This window comes from Mastigoproctus giganteus, chromosome 6, assembly GCF_048544385.1.
Source record: "Mastigoproctus giganteus isolate SK-2022 chromosome 6, ASM4854438v1, whole genome shotgun sequence".
Taxonomy (NCBI): Eukaryota; Metazoa; Arthropoda; class Arachnida; order Uropygi; family Thelyphonidae; genus Mastigoproctus; species Mastigoproctus giganteus.
In genome coordinates, this window is record NC_143580.1 from 149,524,064 (window position 1) to 149,548,732 (window position 24,669).

Sequence of the window (24,669 nt, forward strand, 5' to 3'; positions counted from 1 at the left end):
AAACTGGATGCAAAACAGGTCCAGGATTCTTTCTTTGCTTGCTTTTGTATGAAGCGTGCTTTTGCCCTTAATTTCTTATAATTAATGAGATTGACTGTGCTCGGACATTTCTGAAACAAATTCCAGGCTTTATTTTTTGCTCTCTTTGCTGTGGTGCATTTATCATTCCACCAGTAATTATAATGCTTTCGGCCCGGCGGATTTGATATTGGTATTGTGTCTTTAGCCACATTTAGAAGACGCGACGTGATGTAATCTGTCACATCATCAATGTGCTGGAGGCGGATTTTTTCCTCATCGAGGTCAATTGATGATTGAAATTTTGCCCAGTCTGCTCGGACAAATTTCCACTTTCTGCAGGGTTGAATTGAAGGAGTCTTTGCTTTCAGAAAGTTGCATACTATTGGGAAGTGATCACTGCCCATGGGATCGTTTATTACATACCACTCTATGGCTGGGACTAGTACTGGTGAAGAAATTGAGAGATCTATTGCTGAGGTGTGTCCTGTTGGAAGCTGTACGTGTGTCGGTGCACCTGTATTGAGTATAGTGAGATTTAGTGCATCCAAAAAACTTTCAATTAGTCGGCCTCGTCTATCCAATTTAGTAGAGCCCCATAATGGGTGGTGCCCGTTAAAGTCTCCTAATATACAGAGAGGTGGAGGTATCTGTATAAAGAAGTCTTCAAGATCTTTTAAAGAGTTAGTACAGTTTGGCGGTAGGTATATTGAGACTAGTGTTATTGCACTATGGAGAATTATACGAACAGCAACAGCTTCTATTTTAGTTTGGAGTGGGATATGTTTAGTTGGGATCTTTGAATTTACTAGGATTGCCACGCCACCATGGGCAGCGCTAGCGGTATTTCGATCTCTTCGATAAATGCAATAGTTCTTTATCGAAGGAGAAATTTGTGTGGTTAGGTAAGTTTCCTGTAAACAAAAGGCAACCGGAGAATATTGATTAATTAGGTATTGAATATCGTCTGTGTTGGAATGAAAGCCTCTGCAATTCCATTGTAAGATGCTGTGGTTCATTTTGGTTTAGTTGAGGATGATTCATCTGACTGTTTTTTGTTTGAGGAGGATTTTTTCCGGTCTCTTTTCGGGAAGGTAGGGTGACCGGTATCCATAGTATCGTTTGCGTGAAGTTCTAGTAATGGTTCTTCATGATCTGGGTTTACATCTACTTCCATACTACCAGTGGATGATTCATGTTTATTGTTGTGTTTAGTAGTTTTTAGTTTTTCTTTGTCATGCGGGACTGTCCGAGTCTCAACTGGGATTGGAGTGTTGGTTTGATTCACTGATTTTAATTTGATGTGTTTCTTTGACAGGGTTTAATAATGTATTTTTAACCCAGTTAGCTAGAGATGTGCAGGGAGGTATGGATACATCTGTTTGAGCTGCTGTTGAATTAAAGCTTCGAGTGTGAGCTGCATATGAACGACTGGGCATGGTCGACATAACCTGTCTGCGTGCCTCAGGGTACGTAACTTTGTGCTCTATTTTATATTTTTGGATTTTCTTCCCCATTTTCCACATTTCACAAGATTTGGAAAAGGCTGGGTGACTTTCTTTGCAGTTGGGACAAATGGGACTTGAGGCTGAACAGTCTGTTTGTGTATGCTCCTTGGAACCACAAATTGGACAAATGGCATCACCTCTACATGCTTGTTGCGAGTGTCCATATTTTTGGCATTTAAAGCAACGTAGAGGATTAGGTATGTAAGGCCGTATTCGGCAGTTTAAATAGCCAGCTTTTACTGAGGATGGCAAATCTGGGGTGCTGAATGTTAAAATTATGGATCGGGTTGGAACAAGATTTCCATCTTTTTTGGTCTTTATACGTTTTCCACTAATTACTTTTTGATTGCCCAGTTCCTGTAATAATTCCTCTTCAGATACTGTAATCAGGTCCCACTCTGTGATGACATCTTTTGATGAGTTTAACGTATTGTGGGGAGTGATAGATACGGGTAGCCCGGCAAAGGTTGTTGTTTTAAGCAGCCATTCTGAATGTTTTGAGGAGGCTGTTTCGATTAGGAGATCTCCGGATTGCAGACGTTTAACCGTTTTCGGTGTACCAGCAATGGATTCCAAAAATCTTTGGATGACAAATGGTGATAATTTGCCGACAGGCTGGTTGGAGAGCGAATGTATTACAAGGAAGTTTGGCATCTCATTGCTCTGCACTTCTCTTCGGAGCCTTTTTGGTTGGTTTAGGTCATCATCATTTGGTTTGTCTGGCCTTGAATTTGAAGGCTCTAGTGGTGGATAGTCATTTATATCCATCGTTACTCCTTTTCACCCTGGAGGATAACTTGTCCCCCAGGTTACCGGCCCCGCCACGGGGAGGCAGGAGCAGTGCCGCTCGGAGGCCAAGCAATTGAAGTGTTAGTTAATTAGTAAAAATATAAATAGAGGAAAATGTAAAGAAAGGTGTATTTCCTTCCTGTGTTCTACTTGTTACTTTTCAAGTATAGAACTGTTTTTAAAGTAAAACTGTTTATAGAAATGTGAACGTAAAATATAATTTCAATCGCCTATCAAGAGCACTTTATAAATCGCTAGAATATAGCTTGGCCTCAAAATACGCTTGGCACCCGGGGCCACTAACTTTATATTAAAATATAGCCATAGGGTTTACCAGTACAGTGTACTTTTAAATTAGCTTACCTAACATTTTAATGCCTGTGGATTTCTGTTTGCATAGACATCAACTGATTATAACTGCTTCAAGAAAAGTACTGTCGTATGTGTGATGGCCTCTGGGGCAAGCTAGCACATCTACATAGACCAGCACCTTGCACAACAACCAAATGCACCAACAAAATTATCTGGATAACAAATACTGGAAAGCTGAGCTGAAAACAAATTTTTACAAGTCAGTCCTTGTATAGCACGATAGTTGTATTCCAAAAAACCCCCGTGCAATGCAAAATCGCGCAATATAAACAACAACAGGCCCTATGGGGAAAATAGGTTTAGGTGCAGACTACCCAAAATTGAACACACATTTGTAACCAAAACATTATAATCGTAATAAAATACTTACTTATTTTATTACAACTATTACGTAATAAAATATTGCTAATGCTTTTGCTTCTATCGTAAGCAAACTTGTTTTTTGTTCGATTTTCTAACCAAACAGATGACAGCCATTCCATCTCTTCCAATTCTTTGTGTCTTGATCTAATGGATTTTAATTAATTACACTTTGAGTTGTTTCTACAGTGAAAGTTGTTTTTATTTTCTCTGCATTCTTTCTAATTCTCGGCATTGCCTCATTTAGGCCTGTAGCATGTGCAATATCACATGGTCTTTCAATTTTGCTCAAAGCGTTTCACAATTTCATATTTTTTCTCTATCGACAGAGGCAGACTGGCCATAAGCCTTACTGGGGAACCCCGGAGGCTGGTGTGATTTTGGCCACAAATGCTAGTGTGAGGCCACTACAAATTTTCCCAGGTAAGAATTTTTGACCCAGTCCGCCTCTGTTTATCGATATTGCTTTTCTTTTTCTCTCTGAATCTGTAGTGTCTTCACCAGGATGCTTCATTTTCACACCTTTTAAGTATTTTACTCATTTTGAGGGAATAAAGAACAATTACAAAATAAGGAAGCGTGCTTGATACTTGATACACATAAACAAATCTGCGCGCATGTAGCAACTGAATAAACAACACCGTAAAGGCAGAGACACACCTCACTAGCTCACATTTTACTAAAGCACATTTCTGGGGGTTACTACCATAAAACAATAAAAACAATTTCCAGTTGAGTTTCTGCTAGTGGAATCTGTTATAAACTGGCAGTAAACTCGATCTAATTGCATTTGCGATAATACCGATAGCTGGAATTGTGTGGGTTTTTACGTTATTATGGTGAAATGTATTTCCCTTTCACTGATAAAAAAAACAAATACATTTTCAGAATCTTCTCTTCATTCCTATCATGTTGCGTTCAGTTGGGGGTGATTCCACGTTCGACTGCTATTTCTTGTAAACTCAAAGGCGAATCGTGCATAAGCGAATTCAGTTCGTGTTATATACGATATCCTTCCCCTATTTCTAAATCGTGTATGATCGAATTTGTGTAGTGTAAACATGTGTTATATGAGGACTGACTGTACTTTTAATATTTATGCTTAAGTGTTTCTACCATAATGCATGAACCTAGCCAACGAATTATATACCCTTCAATTGCTACATTTTATGGATGACTTTCATTTACCAGGAAAGTGCACTATCATTTATCTCCAATTTACTTTAAACTTCATTAGGATAAAGTAATCCTTCAATTAAGCAAAACAGTGAAGCAGTACAATCCCATATTAAGAAATCCCCCCCCCCCCAAGAAAATCAAAGGAAAAGGTTTGACTAGCACTTTATTATTGCTTGATTCTCTAACTCAGGAGATTCAGTCCCTGCCTTATGGGTTATGATGAAAGCCTCCTAATACAAAGGTCATGAGTTCAGAGCTTGCCTTTGATCTGTGGTATTTTTCAATTTCTTTTATTTCTTTTATATTTTAATTTTCTTTGTTTATAATATTTTTAAACTAATTTTTTAAAAGAATGTTTCAACATAACTTCACAACAATAGACTTCTAATCTAATACTTGATGCCTAACACTTGAGCAGGGCAATAAACATGACATGTCATGTTTCATACTTAAATACTTATCTTGTATAGGAGTAGGACAATAAACAATTGAGGATGGAGTGGTTGGGGAGGAGACAGAATTTGGAGTTTCACTACTGACTGAATAACCAAAATACACAGTTCAACTATTCTATTGTTATGATAGCAAATTAGTATTAAAGAAGTAAATAAAAGATCACACAATCCACACTGCTTTGGGCACAGGTCACTCCATTTGCATATGGTTCTAAAAAACTGGCCCGCAATCACAAATTTATGAGAGGTGATCAAAAGAGATTGAAAACCCTAATTATACTATCAAATTATTACAATTAGGGTTAGCATTAGCATCAGTTGAGGTATACGATGCAAGAAAGCAAGCTTATACAGCATCATCCAAAAAAACCTTCCCATTTCACATATCCGTTCACCCCAAATGTTTGTCTAGTTCAGCCTTAAATTTATTTAAGTTATCAACTTCCACAACAACAGATGGAAGTCTGTTCCAGCAATCAACAACCTGCTAGCTAAAGGCAAACTTCCGCACATCTATTCTACAACTGTCTTTCCTAAATTTGAATCTATGCCCCCTCAGGTTCTTAATCTGAGCAAGAAGTATCCCGTCAGCATTGAGCCTGCTCAAACCATTCAAGGCCTTATACATCTCAATCAGATCATCTCGCAAGTGCAAAGTCTTCAGATAATGCAACTTGTAGAACTTAAGCCTTTCTTCGTAAGCACACCCCTTTGTTCATCTCACCAATCTTGTTGCCCTTCTCTATACTCGCTATTGCAACTCTACATCTTTCTTAAAATCAGGCCTCCAGACCTGTATACAGTAATCAAGGTGTAGCTTGACCATTGCCTTATACAAAGGGATAATCACCTTCTTGTCTCTGCTAGAAAAATTCCTATATATCATTGACAAAACTCCATTACTTGCTCTGGCAGTCCATCTGCACTGCTCAGACAACTTCATATCTGACTGCACAATTACCCCCAGGGTTTTTCATTCTCCACCTCCCTGAGTGCAGTAGTACACTGTTGGTACATTTCTCTTGGGTTACTGCTACCCATATGGAGTCCTGTGCATTTGTCAATGTTAAACTTCAGTTGCCACTTCTCCGCCCATCTGCCTAACTTTTCTAGACCCTGCTGCAGTAGCATACTGTCTTTACTGTCATTAACAACCCTGCCAACATTTGTATCATCTGCAAACTTGGACATCCAGCCTGATATACCTTCATTGATATCATTGATAAATACACAAAACAACAATGGGTCTAGCACTGAACATTGGGGGACTCTGCTAATAACATTAGTCCACCTAGAGCAGTGTCCATTTATTACCACTCTCTGCAGTCTCCCACTCAACCATCCTTTGTCATTTGCAGTAACTTGCCCTTAATGCCATATCACTCCAATTTGTATAGCAGTCTTCCATGAGCAACAGTATCAAAAGTTTTCCTGAAGTCAAAGTACAAATGTATATGATATCAAAATTACTTTTTGCATCCAGTTCCTTTGTGACCACATCGTAGTATCCAATCAAATTGGTAAGACAAGACTTCCCCTTTACAAACCAATGCTGTGTCTGAACTATTACTGCTGTCTTCTCTAGGTGATTCTGTATCACTTCCTCCATTATTTTCTCCAGAACAAAAGCTAAACTAACAGGTCTATAATTATTTGTGTCACCCTTTGAACCCCCTTTGTGAATTGGGGATACATTTGCACATCTCCGGCCATGGGGACCTCCTCTGACTCTAAGGATGCTCTCATAATTATTGCTAAGGGTTTGCTTACTTCCCTTGCTGCCTTTTTTTATGTTTAACTTCGACAATTTCTCCTCCACTTTGCTCTCAGTTATTACAAAATCACTTATCTCCCTGTTAGAGTTTGATAAACTTCTCATATTCCTCACCTTGAATAACTCCTCATGCATAAATGTAGATGCAAAATACTCATTCAGTTTATCAGCTACTTGAGCAGGATCATCGATAGTCAAACCATTTATGTTAATTGGACCAATCCGATTCATCCCCTTCCTTCTGGAGTTCACATAAGTAAAGACCTCTTTGCTGTTTTTCTTTGCATCCTTTGCTAAAGATTTTTCGCAATCTGCCTTGCTTGCCTAACCTCCTTTGTGACTTGATTACAGACTAGCTTATATCTCTTGTAGGCTTCTGTGTCACCTGATAATTTATATGCATCCCATGCATTTTTCTTTTCTGCCACGGGCAACATTAATTCATCCGACATTCATTTAGGTCTGAACATTGAACAGTATTTCTTAGTTGGTATGAAAAGCCTAGTAGCCTCCAAGATTAAGTCCCTGAAGCCTTCCCATTTAGAATTCACTGTTGGTAATATCATGGTAATACCTTGCTGCCTCCTTCATTATAACTGGATAGATTCCATCTGCTCAGGTGCCTTTTTTAAATTCAACAATTTCTCTGCCACTTTGCTCTCAGTTATCACAAAACCACTTAGCTCCCTGTTAGAGTTTGATAAAACATCTGGCATTACCTTCCTTGAATAGTTATTCAAGGAAGGGAATGCCAGATGTTTTATCAAACTCTAACAGGGAGCTAAGTGTGTGAATGTAGATGCAACATACTCATTCAGTTTATCAGCTACTTGAGCAGGATCATCAATAGTTAAACCATCTATGTTAAATGGACCAACCAGATTCATCCCCTTTGTTCTAGAATTTACATAAACAAAGAATTCTTTGCGTCCTTTGCCAAAGATTTCTCGGAATCTGCCTTCGCCTGCCTAACCTCCTTTGTGACTTGATTACAGACTAGCTTATATCTGTCACAGGCTTCTATGTTGCCTGATAATTTATATGCATCCCATGCATTTTTCTTCTCTGCCGCGAGCATCATTAATTCATCCAACATCCATTTAGGCCTGAACCTTGAACAATATTTCTTAGTTGGTATGAAAAACCTAGTAGCCTCCAAGATTAAGTCCCCGAAGGCTTCCCATTTAGAATTCACTGTTGGTAATATCATCAGTCTTTAGAATTTAAAAACTGTCTGAAACCTCTGTAGTCACCTTTACAAAAACAAAAACCCTTCCCTTTACCCTTGATTGTAGTTACATCTTTAAGTAAATCCCACATCAGTAGACTGTGATCACTGTCACCTAGTGGTTCCTTTATATGCAAATTCCTAATGCCTGCTTCATCACTGCTGATAATCAAATCAAGGGTATTACTCCCTCTGGTTGCCTCTTGAACATGTTGCTGTAGAAAACAATCCTCCAATAAATTCGCAATAGTCTTGCTAGCATGTGAGTGACCAACCACAAGTTCCAGTCAATATCTGGAAAGTTCAAATTCCCCATTAGAAGACATTGATTTATTCTATTTCTCTGCACAACTGCTCATTATACTCATTAGCATCATTAGGCCTATAACATACTCCTACTCTTATTTTCCCCTTCCCAGTGTTTATGTCACACCAACCAGACTCAACATTGAACTGTCCACCCGTGTCAACTGGATGCACTTCCTTAGATTTTATGTGTTTCTTAACTAACAGCATAACCCCTCCTCCCTTCCTACCCTGTCTGTCCTTTCTACACACATTGTATTCCCCAAATTCTAATTCTGCACTGCTTATATCTGTGGGACACCGTGTCTCTTATAACCCAACAATATCTGCCTTGATGTCTTGATCAGCGCTTCAAATTCATCAATTTTATTCACTATACTTCTAGCATTAGTGTACATGCACTTGTTCTTACTCTTGTACTTACCTTAACACAGCCCATGTATTTACTTGTTCCATGATGATTCCCAGCAGCTCTTGATGTCCCCAGCAACTTGCTCTCTAGGCTGCTGCTCATTACAATAGAAGCAGTGAAAGAATCACTTTCGCCTCTGTCTGCGGCTACCATTAATCTTTTAGTCTGTGTATCCCCCCTAATCTAGCAGTTTTCCAAAGTACCTAACACTGCCTCGATAGTGTCAGCAAATATTCTTGCACCCTTTCTATTGAAGTGTATCCCATCCCTGTAGAAGCAGTTTCTCCTGTTAGCAAGCACAGACCATGCTGAAAAAAATTCTACTCTGTGACCCTTACACAATCTCCAAGTTACCAATGATTAGTAGTAGTAGTAGTGGCATGTGATGCAAGAAAGCATGTGTATGAGCTTATTCAGCATCAGCCAAAAAAAAAAAAAAAAAAAAAAAAATTCACAAAATAAATCCCTCTAAATGTCTGTCCAGTTCCTCCTTAAATTTATTTAACCCATCAACTTCCACAGTGACAGATGGAAGTTTGTTCCAGCAATTAACCACCCGCTGGCTAAAGGCAAATTTCTGCACATCTATTCTACATCTGTCTTTCCTCAATTTGAATTTTTACCCCATCAGGTTTGTAATCTGAACAAGTGGAAGAATCCCATCAGAATTCAGCATGCTCAATATATTCAAGGCTTTAATCACCTCAATCAGATCACCTGGCAGGTGCCTAGTCTCCACCCACTGTAATTTGCAGAACTTAAGCCTCTCTTGGTAAGAGGATCCCTTCATTCCCCTCACCAATCTTGTTGCCCTTCTCTGTACATGCTCAAGCAAATCGACATCCTTTCAAATCTACATCCTTACAGTACTCAAGGCGTGGCCTGACCATTGTCTTATACAGAGGGACAATTACCTTCTTTTCCCTGATAGCAAAATTCCTATATATAATTTTCAAAACCTCATGACCTGCCCTAGCAGCCTGTCTGCATTGCACAGAAAACTTCATATCTGACTGCACAATTACTTCCAGGTCTTTTTCATTTTCTACCACCTTAAGTGTAGTACCACACAGTTGGTAAGTTTCTCTGGGATTACTTCTACTCATATGCTGTACTTTGCATTTGTCAAGGTTAAACTTCAGTTGCCACTTCTCATCCCATCCGCCCAAATTTTCTAGATCTCGTTGCAGTAGCACACTGCCATTAACGAACCTGCCAACCTTTGTATCATCTGCACACCTTGACACTAAGCCTGATATACCTTCATCAGTATCATTGATAAATATACAAAACAACACTGGTCCCAACACCGAACCTTGTGGGACTCCACTAATAACATTAGTCCACGAAAAGCAGCGCTCATTGAGCGCTGCTTTGTAGCAACTTACCCTTAATACCATACTGCTCCAATTTGTACAGTAGTCTTCCATGCGCAACAGTGTCAAAAGCTTTTCTGAAATCCAAGTATATGATATCAAAATTATTTTTTGCATCCAGTTCCTTTGTAATCACATCATAATATCCAATCAAATTTGTCAGACAAGACTTTCCTTAACAAACCCAAGCTGTGTCTGAATTATTGCTGCAGTATTGTCTAGATGATCCTGCAATGTATCTTTAACCAGTAACTCCATTATTTTACCCAGAACAGAAGTTAAACTAACTGGTTTGTAATTACTCGTGTCACACTTCGATCTCCCTTTGTCAACTGGGGATACATTTTCCTATCTCCAGTCCATGGGAACCTCCCCTAAGTCCAAGGATGCTCTTATAATTATGGCTAAGGGTTTGCTTACTTCCTTTGCCGCCTCCTTTAATATAACTGGATAGATCCCATCCACCCCAGGTGCCTTTCTTACGTTTAACTTCAACAATTTCTCCTCCACTTTGCTCTCAGTTATTGCAAAATCATTAAGCACCCTGCTACAATCTGATAACCTTCTGGCATTTTCAAACCTTAATAACTCCTCATGTGTGAATGTAGATGCAAAACTGCGATCAGTGCCATCCTTTCATTGATGATGGTCTCTTCTCCGATGAGCTTTCTCTTGTGGCCATTCTGAATCTCATGTTATTTGCTATTGCAAGGATGCGAAATGGGATCATCTGCAAGATTTCTTTTCTTTTCTTTGGTTCAATTACCATTTTAATTTAAATCTTCTGATGTCAACGTTTTCTCAGATTGTAATTGAAATTATCCTTGTTAGGAACGAATTCGTCTTCTGCACTCCACTTTAAAATCTCATCCTTTATCTCATTTTTAGTTTTCCAATAAATGTGCTAAGGTTGTTCATGATAAGAATGTTGCATATCACATTTGACTCATCCAAATCTCTAGGTTTATTTTTTGCCTACTATAAGTTCACAACAATTAGAAAGATTAGTAATCCAACTTAGGTATTGAACACGATCATGTTGTTTGTGTATACACAGACTAGATGAGATCACATACTATCTCTCTCTCTCTCTCTCTCTCTGGCATAAGCACACGAAAATATTGCTTGCTCTGATTATCGAACTTGCTTCCTTTGCAAATGGTAGTTAGGCATGGTCGCTCGCTTGCCAAAGCTGTTTTTGTTTGTTTGTTTGTTATTTGGTTTTTAGGAGCATTAGCAACTAAGGCCATATTGCTCCGGGATATGCGGTGGTCATTCCCTGAATGACCTTTCCGCATCCTCAGTATTTGGTGGTGACGGGCTCGAACCCCGGTCTAATCAAGAAGCGTGTGCTACGACACTGCTGCTCCTTCCCACCTGGCTACGGAGGCGCGCCAAAGCTGTTGGCCAGTAGGCAAATCTCTCTCTCTCTCTCTCTCTGGCATAAGCACAAGAAAATATTGCTTGCTCTGATTATCGAACTTGCTTCCTTTGCAAATGGTAGTTAGGCATGGTCGCTTGCCAAAGCTGTTGGCCAGTAGGCAAATGGCATGGGCAAACATAGCTATTGACCAATTTTGCCCATATATTCTCTCACCATTGCTAATATACTGATGGATTTATTGCCACCTCAGCTAAAGATAAAACCAACCTGCTAGCACCATACTTTTCTTCTAACTCTTATACTGATAATCTTGACAACCCATCTCTTACCATTCACATCACACCCCTCTCAATACCGTCTGTTGTCTTCTGGCCAAAGGATGTCAGAACAATCCGGATGCCAAGAAAGCCACAATTTCTGATGCTCTCTCTCTCTCTCTCTCCTCTCTCTCTCTCTCTCCCCCCTCCCCCCCACTTGTTCTCAAAATGTGTTCTTGAGCATCCTCATTTTCTGTGTCACTTTTACCTTATTCCCATAGCGTTTTTCCTTCTGCTGATAAATTTTTTTGTATCTAATCAGTTCCTAAAAATGTGACAAATCCCTCCTATCTAGTTATTGTCTTCTTCCACTTACCGCTACTCTTTTCACAGTAATTGAGAATCCAAAAGTCACCAAAACCTTAAGTCTTATATCTCGTTAACTATTTTGAAAATAAATCTGATCGGTAATCACCAGCACTGGAGTCTGTCAGTGTTTATCCACTGGTGATACGTTGACTTTGTTACCCATCTATGAGCAAATTCAATCGAAATGTTTGGTGAAACTCAAGATGTTGCTCTTGATGTATCTAAGGGCTTTTGCATGTGTTTGGCATAATGATCTTCTAAACTGGCTTCCTCATTATGAATTACAGACTGTTGTTTGCAGTTGGTCTCGAGTTTTCTCTCTATCATTTCTCTGCAATTAGGGTGGATGTCTTTTCTTCTAACTAATGAAAGTATTCCTCATGGTACAATTATTCATCTTAATTTTTTCCTGTTGTATATTAGTGACCTTTTCCATTGACAGAAAATCCTATCCATTTGCTGATGATATAATGCTGATGATAGGAATGCTCATTGCATTCCTCCTTTCAGTAGGCAAAACCTTGCCATGTTCATTCAGTTTCATTTTCTCAAATATCAACCACTAATTCCTTAAGTGTTAATCTGCAGGTAATACTCCAATGGGACGAAGATAACTTAGTTAATTTCAATTCTTCTATTACTTAGTCCTGTCTTATATCTCGTGAAAAGGGATCTGCTGCTCCTATGCTTATCTTTGATAAAACTCAGATCTCTAGACAAGTTCATATATTTCTGTTTGGGATTATCCTGACTTCTAATTTCTCTTTTTCTCTCTCTCTCTCTCTCTCTCTCTCTCTCTCCATAAGTATGGTATTTTTCTTATGATAAGAGATGGGTTGTCAAGATTATCAGTACAAGAGTTAGAAGAAAATTATGATGCTAGTGGGTTGGTTTTATCTTTAGCTCAGGTGGCAATAAATCTATCAGTATATTGGCAAAGGTGAGAGAATACATGGGCAAAAGTGGCCAATAGCCACGTTTACCCATGCCATTTGCCTATTGGCCAACAGCTTTGGCAAGAGACCATGCCTAACTACCATTTGCAAAAGAAGCATTCAATAATCAGAGCAAGCAATATTTTCATGTGCTTATGCCAGAGAGAGAGAGAGAGAGAGAGAGAGAGAGACAGAGAGAGAGAGAGAGAGAGAGAGTATGTGATCTCATCTATTCTGTGTATACACACAACATAATCCTGTTCAATATCTAGTTTGGATTGATTAATAACCTTTGTAATTGTTGTGAACTTTATAGTAGGCAAAAAAATAAACCTAGAGATTTAGATGTGAGTCAAATGTGATATGCAACATTCTTATCATGAACAACCTTTGCACATTTATTGGAAAACTAAAGATGAGATAAAGGATGGGATTTGTGGAGTGCAGAAGAAGAATTTCGTTCCTAAAAAGGATAATTTCACTTACACACAATCTGAACAAACACTGACATCAGAAGATTTAAATTAAAATGGTAATTAAACCAAGGAAAAGAACAGAAATCTTGCAGATCATCCCATTTCGCATCACTGCAATAGCAAATAACACGAGATTCAGAATTGCCATGAGAGAAAGCTCACTGGAGAAGAGACCATCATCAATGAATCATCTGAGATGCCAAGAGCACCACTCACTTCAACTGTGTACTTTGGAATGTAGTTTGTCACGAAAAAGATCAAGACTGTTGGGTGTATGATAAAGAAAGTCTGGTATTCTGAGAGGTAAATAAACAATCTGTGGACATCATAACTTATAACTAAAGCCTCAGCATCTTGCCCAGCTGGGTCCATGAAACTATAAAACTGAAGCCAACTACAGCAAATGATAAAACTGATAGTGAATGTTAAAATAGCCAATTAAAAATACGTGTTAGCAAATAGGATGGAGAAAGTCAAGTTTTAAAGAGTATTAATATAATAGTGGCAAACGATACAAAATACAGGATCATCCAAAAAAAATGCGATTTCTTCCTCGAATTTATTCAAACTAGCCACTGAAACAACATTGGATGGAACTAAACAACCACCTATTGGTTGAAGGCAAAATTTCCATATATCCATTCTGCAACCATTTTTCTTCAGTTTTAATTTATGCCCCCTCGTGCATATTCTGAGCAATCCCATCAGCACTCAGTTTGCTAAAGCCATTCAGAGCTTAACGAACTCAATCAGATCACCTCACATGCCTGGCATCACTTTCATGAATTTGTGGTGAGTGATAGGAGAGAAGTTTGGGTTTGTTTTGTGAAGAGGCTACGAAGATACGTGCGATTTAAGATTTCAATGTTAATATTTTATGTTACAAGGTTTTCTCACATAGACTTATAACGGAACTGGATATAAGTGAAATATTAGGCTTAGCAGTAGTGCTTCTGTTTTCACCATTGCTTTCTATGGAGGAAAACAAGTTGGAGGCATAACTTTTGGAGGGAAAAATACTTTCCATGGGAATCGCCATTACTGTTATCAGTGCCACCTATAAAAATGGAATATATATAAACATTAGACATGAATATTTGAATCCCAATTGGGCTAAGATATAGTTGTGGACTTCAATTTTACAGTTAATATAAGAAATAGAAAAGTTGGTTCTTTTGGGCTATTTTTTGACCAGTGTTTAAACTGCTTTATCTCAGTGGCTATTGGTCCAATTCACCTAAAATTTGGTATATGTGAATATCATCATATCACTTAATGGTGAAGGTAAAGAAAGCCAACACGAGAAATGTTGGATAACTTACGCAGAAAATTAGTTTCCCGATACGACACTAGCGCTGCTCGCTCGGTAAACAGACGGCAGATGTTCTCGGTCTGGAGCAAAGTCCGAGAATGATATATTGATTGGCAGGTAGGGGTGGCAAACGATGTGCTGATTGGTGCCGAACACAACACATGATAACATTGGTTTAGTATCACTTTAGTAGCATTAATGGTAATTTGCCCTAATGAACGCTTTCCATAATGGTGAAAAAAGGTCAGGTTACCTCCACTTGAATCGCATGGGAGCTTGAACCCCTCCCGAAGTGGAGAGGTAACCTAACCTTTTTTTATTAGAATCAGTCATATTTAGAAATACATTCATAAAAAAATAAGTTTTTTTATGACTTATTTCTATTTTCTTGTTCAATAATATGCCCTAATGGTGAAAAAAGGTCGGATTACCTCCACTTGAATCCTATGGGAGCTTGAACCCCTCCCGAAATGTAGGGGGTAACCTAACTTTTTTTCTTTAGAATCACGTGGACTAATGCATAAATTGTTTATTAACAAAATATAATTTTATTATTACTGTACTTTTATTTTTAAAGACACTTGTGCGGATACACACGTATCATAACGTCAATCAACACCTCAATAGCTATTCACTATATATATATATATATAAAGAATCTTTCTTTCTTTTCTTATTATTTCCTAACCTAATGTTTAAGGTCAGGTTATGAAATATAACGAAAAATATAGAAACTTTTTCCTTTTTTCGTAACCAAACCTAAATCAACAGTATAGTAAAAACACTTGTGAACTCCAAAAATCTGCTTTTAATAATGAGAAAAAAACATAATGAAGAACATAAAAATGAACAGAACAAAACTTATTAATTTAGTTTTCATCAAAAAATCAACCAACGTTTTATTTTCCTTACAAATTTCTTCCATCTTTAAAAGATTCATCACTACTATTACCTGTTTACCGTTCATTACAAAATTATTATGCACCATTTTTTACTCATAAATACACATAATGCCAACCAATGACTACACAATAGCTTGTCATTTGTCGCACCCACCACCAGTCAATTTCATCGTTTGCCCTACCTGTCAATCAATATATCCTTCTCAATTCTGGCTCCAGACCGATAACAACAACCGTCTGTTTACCGAGCGAGCAGGGCTAGAGTATGGTGTCGGGAAACTAATTTTCCGCGTAAGTTACCCGACATTTCTCATTGTTCTCGTGTTGGCTTTCTTTACCTTAGCCCCACTTAATTTCTATAATTTTCTCAGCGTTTCCTGGCGGACTGTTTAGAAGTTACAAAAATACCCATTTTTAAAATTCAAAAACTGTAAGTAGATTTACAACCTGGATGTGACATGAAAGTATATGTGGGATTATGTTTTTCTTTAAATTTCACAGTTTTGGTCTGATGGTAATGCTACATAGATAGTTTACGTTTTTGTCCAGCTGCTGTGGAGAAGACTGAAGTTAACTGCTAAGCAAAATAAACTTATTTCTCTTTCAGGGAAGAGGATTTTAATTAATATGATATCTTGTGTGTACTGTTTTTTGGTTTATTTTCAACACTATGGATGAAAACACACCTTCTTCTCAAGACACTGAGTCTGTGAGTGCTAAATCTGCACCTGAACTCCTGTCTAAGACAGCCAGAAAAAAAATGTACCACGGTTCTGTCTGATTCAGACAATGAATTCTCAGCTAAATATGCTTCTCAGCACTTTTTAAAGCAAACTGGAAAAAAGAGCCCAAGAGGGACTGATGTAGATGCATGGGAGCACATTGCAAAGACAGCAAATGTAAAAAATGCTGGTAAAAAAGGCAAAAAGGAATTGCTAGAATCTAGTTCAGCCAAAATTGAAACCACAAAATCTGAGGCAACTAATAAAAATGTGAACAAAATGCACCCTAAGATCATAATCAAAAAATGTGATCAGGTCTTCAATACTGATGAAAAGAAAAACTCTTAGAGGTTAGCTCCTGGGCGGGCAAAGTTTTTAGGGCTCCAGCTAATAGAGAAGTTTTTCTTAAATGTTTACCATTTTATTGACTTAATTGGCATATTAATTTATTTTCTAGAAGTAGCTTTATATTCCTAGTTATGATACTTAGTTTATTTTGAACTTAAATAGACATTTTGTAGGTTATTACTTAGTATCAGTAAAACTTGTACTGTTTGAAACCTGCTGCCATTGAGTAGCATCGACATGGAATAGTGTAACGTATAAATCGATCTTGATAGCGTAAAGTATAACATAAAACTAGAGAGCGTAATACGTACCACTATATTAGGAATCTGTTAAGCTTAGCAGAGCATTATCAATTAATCAATAAATTTATAAATCATATTAATTTTTATTGTTAATTAAATTGTACTTCAACGGAAATCATGCCCCAGAATAGAGCAGCAAAGCAAAATGCGCAAAGTGCTGTGGTTCGGGGTTGACCGAAGGGGGCAACGCTCCAATGTCTCCACAGTCTAAAAAAATATTGTATTTTGCACATTTTTTTAGATTGTGAACAAGACATGATCTTGCCAGGGAGGATGTCTTTGTGTGTACCTAGGTGCAGAGATTGTGAAGAAATTAGGCACCAACTCAGCGTTCTGATGGGCGTCTATGAGAGCTTGAAGAGTCGGGTAGATGTTGTCAAAAGAATTAAAATGGGGGCCCATCAAGCTCTCAGCTGCCCAACTCAACACCAGAGCGCCCTCTTGCATACCAGTCAACACAGTGACAATCTTCAGGGCAGAATGTACTGGTCCCACAGGAGCTAGTTATTGTTGGTGACTCAATTATCAGGGAAACGGGAAATATATTGTGCAAAAAGAATAGGTCGTGTGTCTGCCAGGGGCAAACAATGAGGTTGTAGAGCAGATATCATCTTTTAAGGTCAGAAAAGGTGATACTGTTGTACATGTTGGCACTAATGACATTAAGTGTCGGAGATCTGCAGATTTATTTAGAAAGTACAGGCCAATGTCGAGAAAAAAAAAAAAAAAAAAAAAAAAAAGTCATGAGTTAGGGTTAAATTTTAGTGTCTGCAATCCTGCCCGGACACGATAGGAGGGATTATATGATGAGAGCTTTGGCAATCAATTCGGCCCTGGATAGATTGTGCAGGGCTCATGGGGTAGAATTTTTCTCAGCATGGTCTGCGCTTGTTAACAGGACAAACTGATTCGGATGAGACACACTTAAATAGAAAGGGTGCAAGAATATTTGCTGATGCTATCGAGGCAATGTTAGGTGGGTCAGAAAATTGCTAGGTTGGGTGTATTCACAGACTAATAGATTAACAGTACATAGGCAGAGGTGGAAATGTTTCTTGAGCTGCTTCTATTGGAATGAGCAGCAGCCCGGAAAGCAATTTGTTGGGGATTTCAGGAATTGCTGGGAGTCATTAAACAAATAAATACATGGGCTGTGTTACAGTAACTAAGAGTAAGAACAGGTGCATGTATAATTGCATGTACACCAATGCTAGGAGTACAGTAAATAAATTAGATGAATTTGAAGTGCTGGTTAAGACATCCAAGGCAGATATTGTTTGGGATATTAGAGATGTGGTGTCAGATAGAAGGGATGCAGAATTGGAATTTGGTGAGTACAATGTATACAGAAAGGATAAACAGGAGGGGTTATGCTGTTAGTTAAGGAACACACAAAATCTAAGGAAGTACATCCCATTGACATAGATAAACAGTGCAACGTTGAGTCAGTTTGGTGTGAGATAAGCTGGGATAGCAAAAATGAGGGTAGGAGTTCTTATAGAACTAATTATTCTGACAAGAGGGAGAACACTCTTGATCTGATTATCAGCAGTGATTATTCATGCATTAAGAATTTACAGATAAAGGAACCACTATGTGGCAGTAATCACAATGTGCTGATGTGGGATTTACTTAAAGATGTAACTACCATCACGAATAAAGGGAAGGGGTTTTTGCTTTCGTAAAGGTGACTACAGTGGTCTCAGAGACTTTTTAAGTTCTATACAGTGGGAACAAATGATGATGTTACAACAGCAAATTCTAAATAGGAAGCATTCAAGGAAGTAATTTTGGAAGTTACTAGGCTTTTTGTTCCAACTAATACTGTTCTAGGTTTAGGCCCAAATGGATGTCAGATGAACTAATGAGACTTGTTGCAGTAAAGAAACAGGAGACACAGAAGCCTGTGGTAGATACATGCTAGTCTGTAATCAAGTCACAAAGGAAAGGCAACAAAGGCAGATTATGAGAAATCTTTGGCAAAGAATGCAAAGACTTCTTTACTTATATAAACTCTAAAAGGAAGGGGATGACTCATATTGGTCCACTTGATATCAATGGTTCGACCGTTGACGATTCTGCTCAGGTAGCTGGCAAACTGAATGAATATTTTGCATCTACATTCACACATGAGGAGTTATTCAAGGAGGAGCGGGCCAGATGTTTATCAAACTCTAACAGGAAGTTAAATTATTTTGTAATAACTGAGAACAAAGTGGAGGAAAAATTGTTGAAGTTAAACATAAGAAAGGCACCTGGGGTAGATGGGATCCAGTGCTTTTTTTTTGGGACAGTACGCAATGGAACAGTGTACCGGCACCTTCAGTAACAGTGGCTTGTGACATTTGGATGCAGCACACTTTGAAATTTGTAATATTCCTAAATTTTTGCACATGTTTACCTACTATTCAAATAAGCTTAAAGTTATTTAACTAAATTTGCATTTTTCGCTATCTATTGTTAAGATATTTTCTATATAAAACTTTATACCATTTTTAGAATTCTAAATTATATTTGGTATTTGGGAATAAAAAGGTTTGTCTGTCTCTCGATAGATGTCTTTAGTTGTAATTTCAGAATTTAATTTTCAGGGCTGGATCTGGGGTTGTCTGACTGGCGTCTATCTGCATTTCCTCTGGGCTATGTTGATTATTGGGAGATTGAGAGTAAAGGTGGTAGTTGAAGGTATCGGTCTGTGACGTCAAAGAAGTTTGTGAATTAGGTTTGTGCTTTGAATTGTGGGCCTTAATTGGGGAGTTGTATTCTGGGACATTTATTTTGGAGTTGTTATGTTGTGGGAAGGGCTGCCACCTACCCTGCCCTGCATCTGCAACGCAAATGTGGCACCTTGTGTGCGGGAGGGAAAACCTTCCTCCCCAGTAACCCCAGAGTAACGTATCAAGTGTGTGTTACTACACTCAGGGTGGTAGAGAATGAAAAAGACTTGGGGTAATTGTGCAGTCAGATATGAAGTTTACTGAACAGGGCACAGTCTGCAAGAGTAGCTTGTGGTATCTTGTCAATGATATACAGGAATTTTTCTAGCAGGGATAAGGAGGTGACTAAGCCCTTGTATAAGGCAATGATCAGGCCACACCTTGAGTAATGTATACAGGTCTGGAGGCCTCATTTTAGGAAGGATGTAGATCTGCTGGAACGAGTACAGAGAAGAGCAACAAGATTGGTGAATGGAACAAAGGGTTGCTCTTATGAAGAAAGGCTTAAGTTCTGTAAACTGCAGTGTCTGGAGACTAGGCACCTATGGGGGTGATCTGTTTGAGGTATATAAGGCTTTGAATGGTTTGATCAAGCTCAATGCTGATGGGATTTTTCCTCTTGCCCAGATTAATCGCCTGAGGAGACAAATTCAAATTGAAGAAAGATCATTGTAATACAGATGTGTGGAAGTCTGCCTTTAGCCAGCAGGTGGTTGATTGCTGGAACAAACTGTCATCTGTCATGGAAGGTGACAGCTTAAATAAATTCAAGGTAAAACTAGACAAACATTTGGAGTGAATGGATGGGTAAAATGGGAAGGGTCTTTGTTTTTTTTTTTTTTTTGGCTGATGCTGTACAAGCTAGCTTTCTTGCATCGCATACCTCTACTAACGCTAATGCTAAATTTTATAAACCTAAAATAAAGTCAACAATATGCAGTTAATGCGAGATGATTAAATAAGAATAGATACTGATACAGATTCAGACATATATTCAGAAAGAATCCCAAGGAAAGAAGAAAAATATCTGGTTTTAATTTTTTCTTTTAATTTTGAAACATTTAAATTAAAAGTATATTATTTTCAAGGTATCAACAACTGAAAATATATGAATTCGAACAGTCATAAAAAAATCATGCAAACTGTAATTAAACAAAACTTCACTAAATTGCATAAATAAATAAAGCTTCAGTGAAATTTAAGATATCCATAACATAGGAATCAACTTTGAAACTATTAAATGCACCTACTTACAGTGTCGTGAAAGTCTTCAATGGTAAATTGAGGAAATCCAAGAGATACAAGATCCTCTTTACTTTTAGCAGCAATTCCTTTAAACCTACAAAATTAATAACGTAAATAAATATGAAAGTGACATAAACACATACTGATAAAACTAACCAGACAACTGAATGTTTCAAACCTTTTACTGACAAAATATTTCACGTGTTTGCCTTATTTACATACTGTATGTTTGTTCATAGCTCCAGAAAGAATTTTTGATAGCAGTAAACATTGTTTTTCACTTTTTCTTCAACACAGCAATAAATTCAGCTACTCATAGTGGCATACTGTTTAAAGATGACAAAATCCAATTCATCAAAATGACATTTAATAGGTTATCTGATATCCCTAAGATGTGGACATTGACAGTATATCAGAAATGGGAAGATGCAGAAATAAGGAGATACAGAATTTGAATTTGGGGAGTACAATTGTACAGAAAGGACACAGGAGAGAGAGAGAGAGGAAGGGCATGGAGAGGAGTTATGCTCTAGGTTAAGAAACACATAGAACCTAATATAGGTTTGTGTGTTTCTAGAGCATAACTCCTTAACCTAGAGCATAACTCCAGTTAAGGAGTTATGCTCTAGGTTAAGAAACACACAGAACCTAATGCAGTGCATCCAGTTAATGGGTGGCCAGCATAAATGTTGTGAATACAAGCACTAGGAAAACAAAAATGACAGTAGGAATATGACACAAGCCAAATGACTGGGATAAGTGTAACAAACACCTATACACACAAACAGAGTAAGTCAGCAAGTTAGAATGTCTTATAATAGAGGATTTTAACTTTTTAGATATTGACAGCCAACCGGGCTAGCCAGGTGGGTAAAGTGCCTGCCTGCCAACCCAAAGGTCGCGGGTTCGAATGCCGCCTCGGGCTTGGATCAGAGTAGAAAATGCAAAAACCTTGGGAGGTGCAATATGGCCACAGAAGCCGATGCGCTAACAACTAACAAAAAAAAAAAAAAAAAAAAAAAAAGATATTGACAAGAAAGAACTGGTAGGTTGGTCACTCACTAATAGGTACTTTACACCCTTGGTCACTGGTTACCATTGAGTAACCACCAGTAGGTTTCACTCTTGCTGCCCTTGTGAACAGAAATGACGGTTTACAATTCATTATATTTATATCTCGTTGGAGGAGAGTATCCACACGCTAGTCAAACAATTTTCAGCTCTGAGAAATAGTTAACTTTTTGAAGAATTTTGCCATTTTATTGACCCATTACCCATTTTTTTACCCATTATTTTATTTTTAAATTTAGCTAGAGATTTTGTAGATTACTACTTAATATATGCAGAATGTTTATATCGTTCAAAACTTGTGAATGGTACAAACATTGTTATAGTTACAGAGTGGGTGGTAGGGAATTCAATTTTTTTTTAATTGTGGTAAATGGGTAGCTCTAAAGTTCGACTCACTTAGGTTGGCATTAGCTGGACAATTTTTTTATATATTATTATTAACTTATAACTTTCAAGCATAACGGCATAGCCTAATACATATAATACAAACTGGTGGCATTGTAATTTTATTGCTGCCTAACTGGCGTATCAACAAGAACATTAATATTTAAAGTACATATAATTAATAACATAAACATCATAGTGTAATATTGTTTTGATATTTGTTTAGTGTAGTATTTTTAATTATATTCAATTTGAACAAAAATCATGCCTCTAACCATATCAACAAGAACATTAATATTTAAAGTACATATATTTAATAACATAAACATCATAGTGTAATATTGTTTTGATATTTGTTTAGTGTAGTATTTAATTATATTCAATTTGAACAAAAATCATGCCTCTAACCAGGACAACAAAGGGTTCAAACTAGAGGATGTACTGTGGCTCTAGGGAGAAGTGAGTGGGGCGATTTTTCGCAGAATCATGGCCCTATGAGATGTACGGCTTGTTTGTTGTTTGCAGAGTTATCAGGAATGGGATGTGATATTGCCAAGTGGGATGTCTTTGTGTGTGCTTGATGTAAGGAGTGTGCAGATACTATGCACCAACTCAGCATTGTTATGGGGAGGTTTATGACAACTTGAAGAACTGCGTGGATTCCCTCGAAGGCATTAAATTGGTTACCCATCAAGCTCTCAACTGCTAACGCAACACTACAGCTTGCATTTGATCATTAAAAAACAAAACAGCAACCCCCAATGAGGAATGCACTGGTCTCACAGGAGCTAGTTGTTATAAAAGACTCTATTGTCAGGGAAATAGAAAATATATTCTGTAAAAAGGATAGGTGGAATAGGACCAGGGTACGTTTACTAGGGGACAAAAGTTGACATTGTAGAGCAGATATTATCTTTTAAGGGAACTAAAGACAATACTGTTGTACATGTAAGCACTAATGACATTAATAGTAGATCTGCAGACACACTTAACAAGTACAGGGCTAAGCTGGAAAATAGTTGCGAGTTTGGATTAAAATTGAAAGTGTCTGTAATACTAACCAAACACGACTGGAAGGGATACATGATGAAAGCTTTGTCGATCGATTCAGCCAAGGAGAGACTGTGCATGGCTCATGGGATACAATTCGTCTCAGCTTGGTCTGTCCTTGTTACACTTATGCAGAAAGGGTTCAAGAATATTTACTGATGAAATCAAGGCAGTGTTAGGTGTTTGGAAGAACTGCTAGCAAAGCGATGAAATACACAAACTAATACATTAACAATAAACACAGGCAGAGGGGAAAGTGGTTCCTTCCACCTTCTATTGGAAAGAGAAGCAACCAGGATAGTAAGGAAACAGGGATTTCAAAGACTGCTGGGAACCATGATGAAACAAGGAAATAGACAGGCTGTGCTACAGTAACTAAGAGTAAGAACAAGTGAATGTATACTTGGCGGCATCGTGGTTTTATTGCTGCATAACTGGTGTATCGACAAGAACATTAAAATTTTAATTACATATAATTAATAACATAAACATCATAGCATAATATTGTTTTTATATTTGTTTAGTGTACATCAGTCTTAGGAGTTAGTAAATAAATAAGAAGAATTTGAAGTGGTGGTTTAAGAAACACATAAAATCTAAGGCAGTGCATCCAGTTGACAAGAGTGGCCAATGCAATGTTGAGTAAGTTTGGTATGACATAAGCACTGGTAAAGCAAAATTTGAGAGTAGGACCATGTTATAGGTCTAATGACTCTAATGAGTACAACACAGCTGTACAAAGAAAGAGTGGAGAGTCGGCCAGTAAATCAGAATGTCTTATAATGGGGAATTTTAACTTTCCAGATACTGACTGGAAATTGTGAGTTGGTCACTCACAAGACTTTTACAGATTTATTGGATGACTCATCTCTGCAGCAGCATGTTAAAGAGGCAACAAGAGGAAGTAATACTCTTGATCTGGTTTATCAGAAGTGATTATTCATGCATTAAGAATCTGCAGATAAAGAATCACTAGGTGGTAGTAATCACTGATTTGGGATATACTTAAAGATGAAAGCATAATCAAGAGTAAAGAGAGGGGTTTCTGCTTTCGTAACAGAGACCCCAGTAGTCTCAGGCAGTTTTTAAATCCTATACAGTGGGACCAACAGATGATGTTGCCATCAGCAAATGCTAAATGGGAAGCATTCAAGAAATTCATCATAGAAGCTACTAGGCTTTTTATACCAACTAAGAAATATTCTTCAAGGTATAGACTTAAATGGACGTCAGGATGAAATGATGAAACCCGTGGCAGGACAGAAAAGTGCACAGTATGCATACAAATTATTGGGCAACACTGAGGTGCCTATGGGTAGATATAAACTAGTCTATACTCAAGTCACAAAGGCGGTCACAACAAGCAAAGGCACATTACAAGAAATCTTTGGCAAAGGATGCAAAGAAAAACAGCAAAG

At 37.8% G+C, this 24,669-nt stretch overlaps 1 protein-coding gene across 3 annotated transcripts in view; it reads right to left on the reverse strand.

Annotated features, from left to right (window-relative positions):
• The window catches only part of LOC150084652 (ubiquitin thioesterase OTUB1), a 297,048-nt gene that overhangs the window by 40,060 nt on the left and 232,319 nt on the right, over positions 1-24,669 (reverse strand). For all 3 annotated transcript variants that reach the window (XM_090375384.1, XM_090375383.1, XM_090375385.1), the window contains one exon: positions 20,756-20,840. In XM_090375384.1, the coding sequence (XP_090231510.1) occupies positions 20,756-20,840 (85 nt within the window). The remainder of the gene's footprint in view (positions 1-20,755; positions 20,841-24,669) is intronic.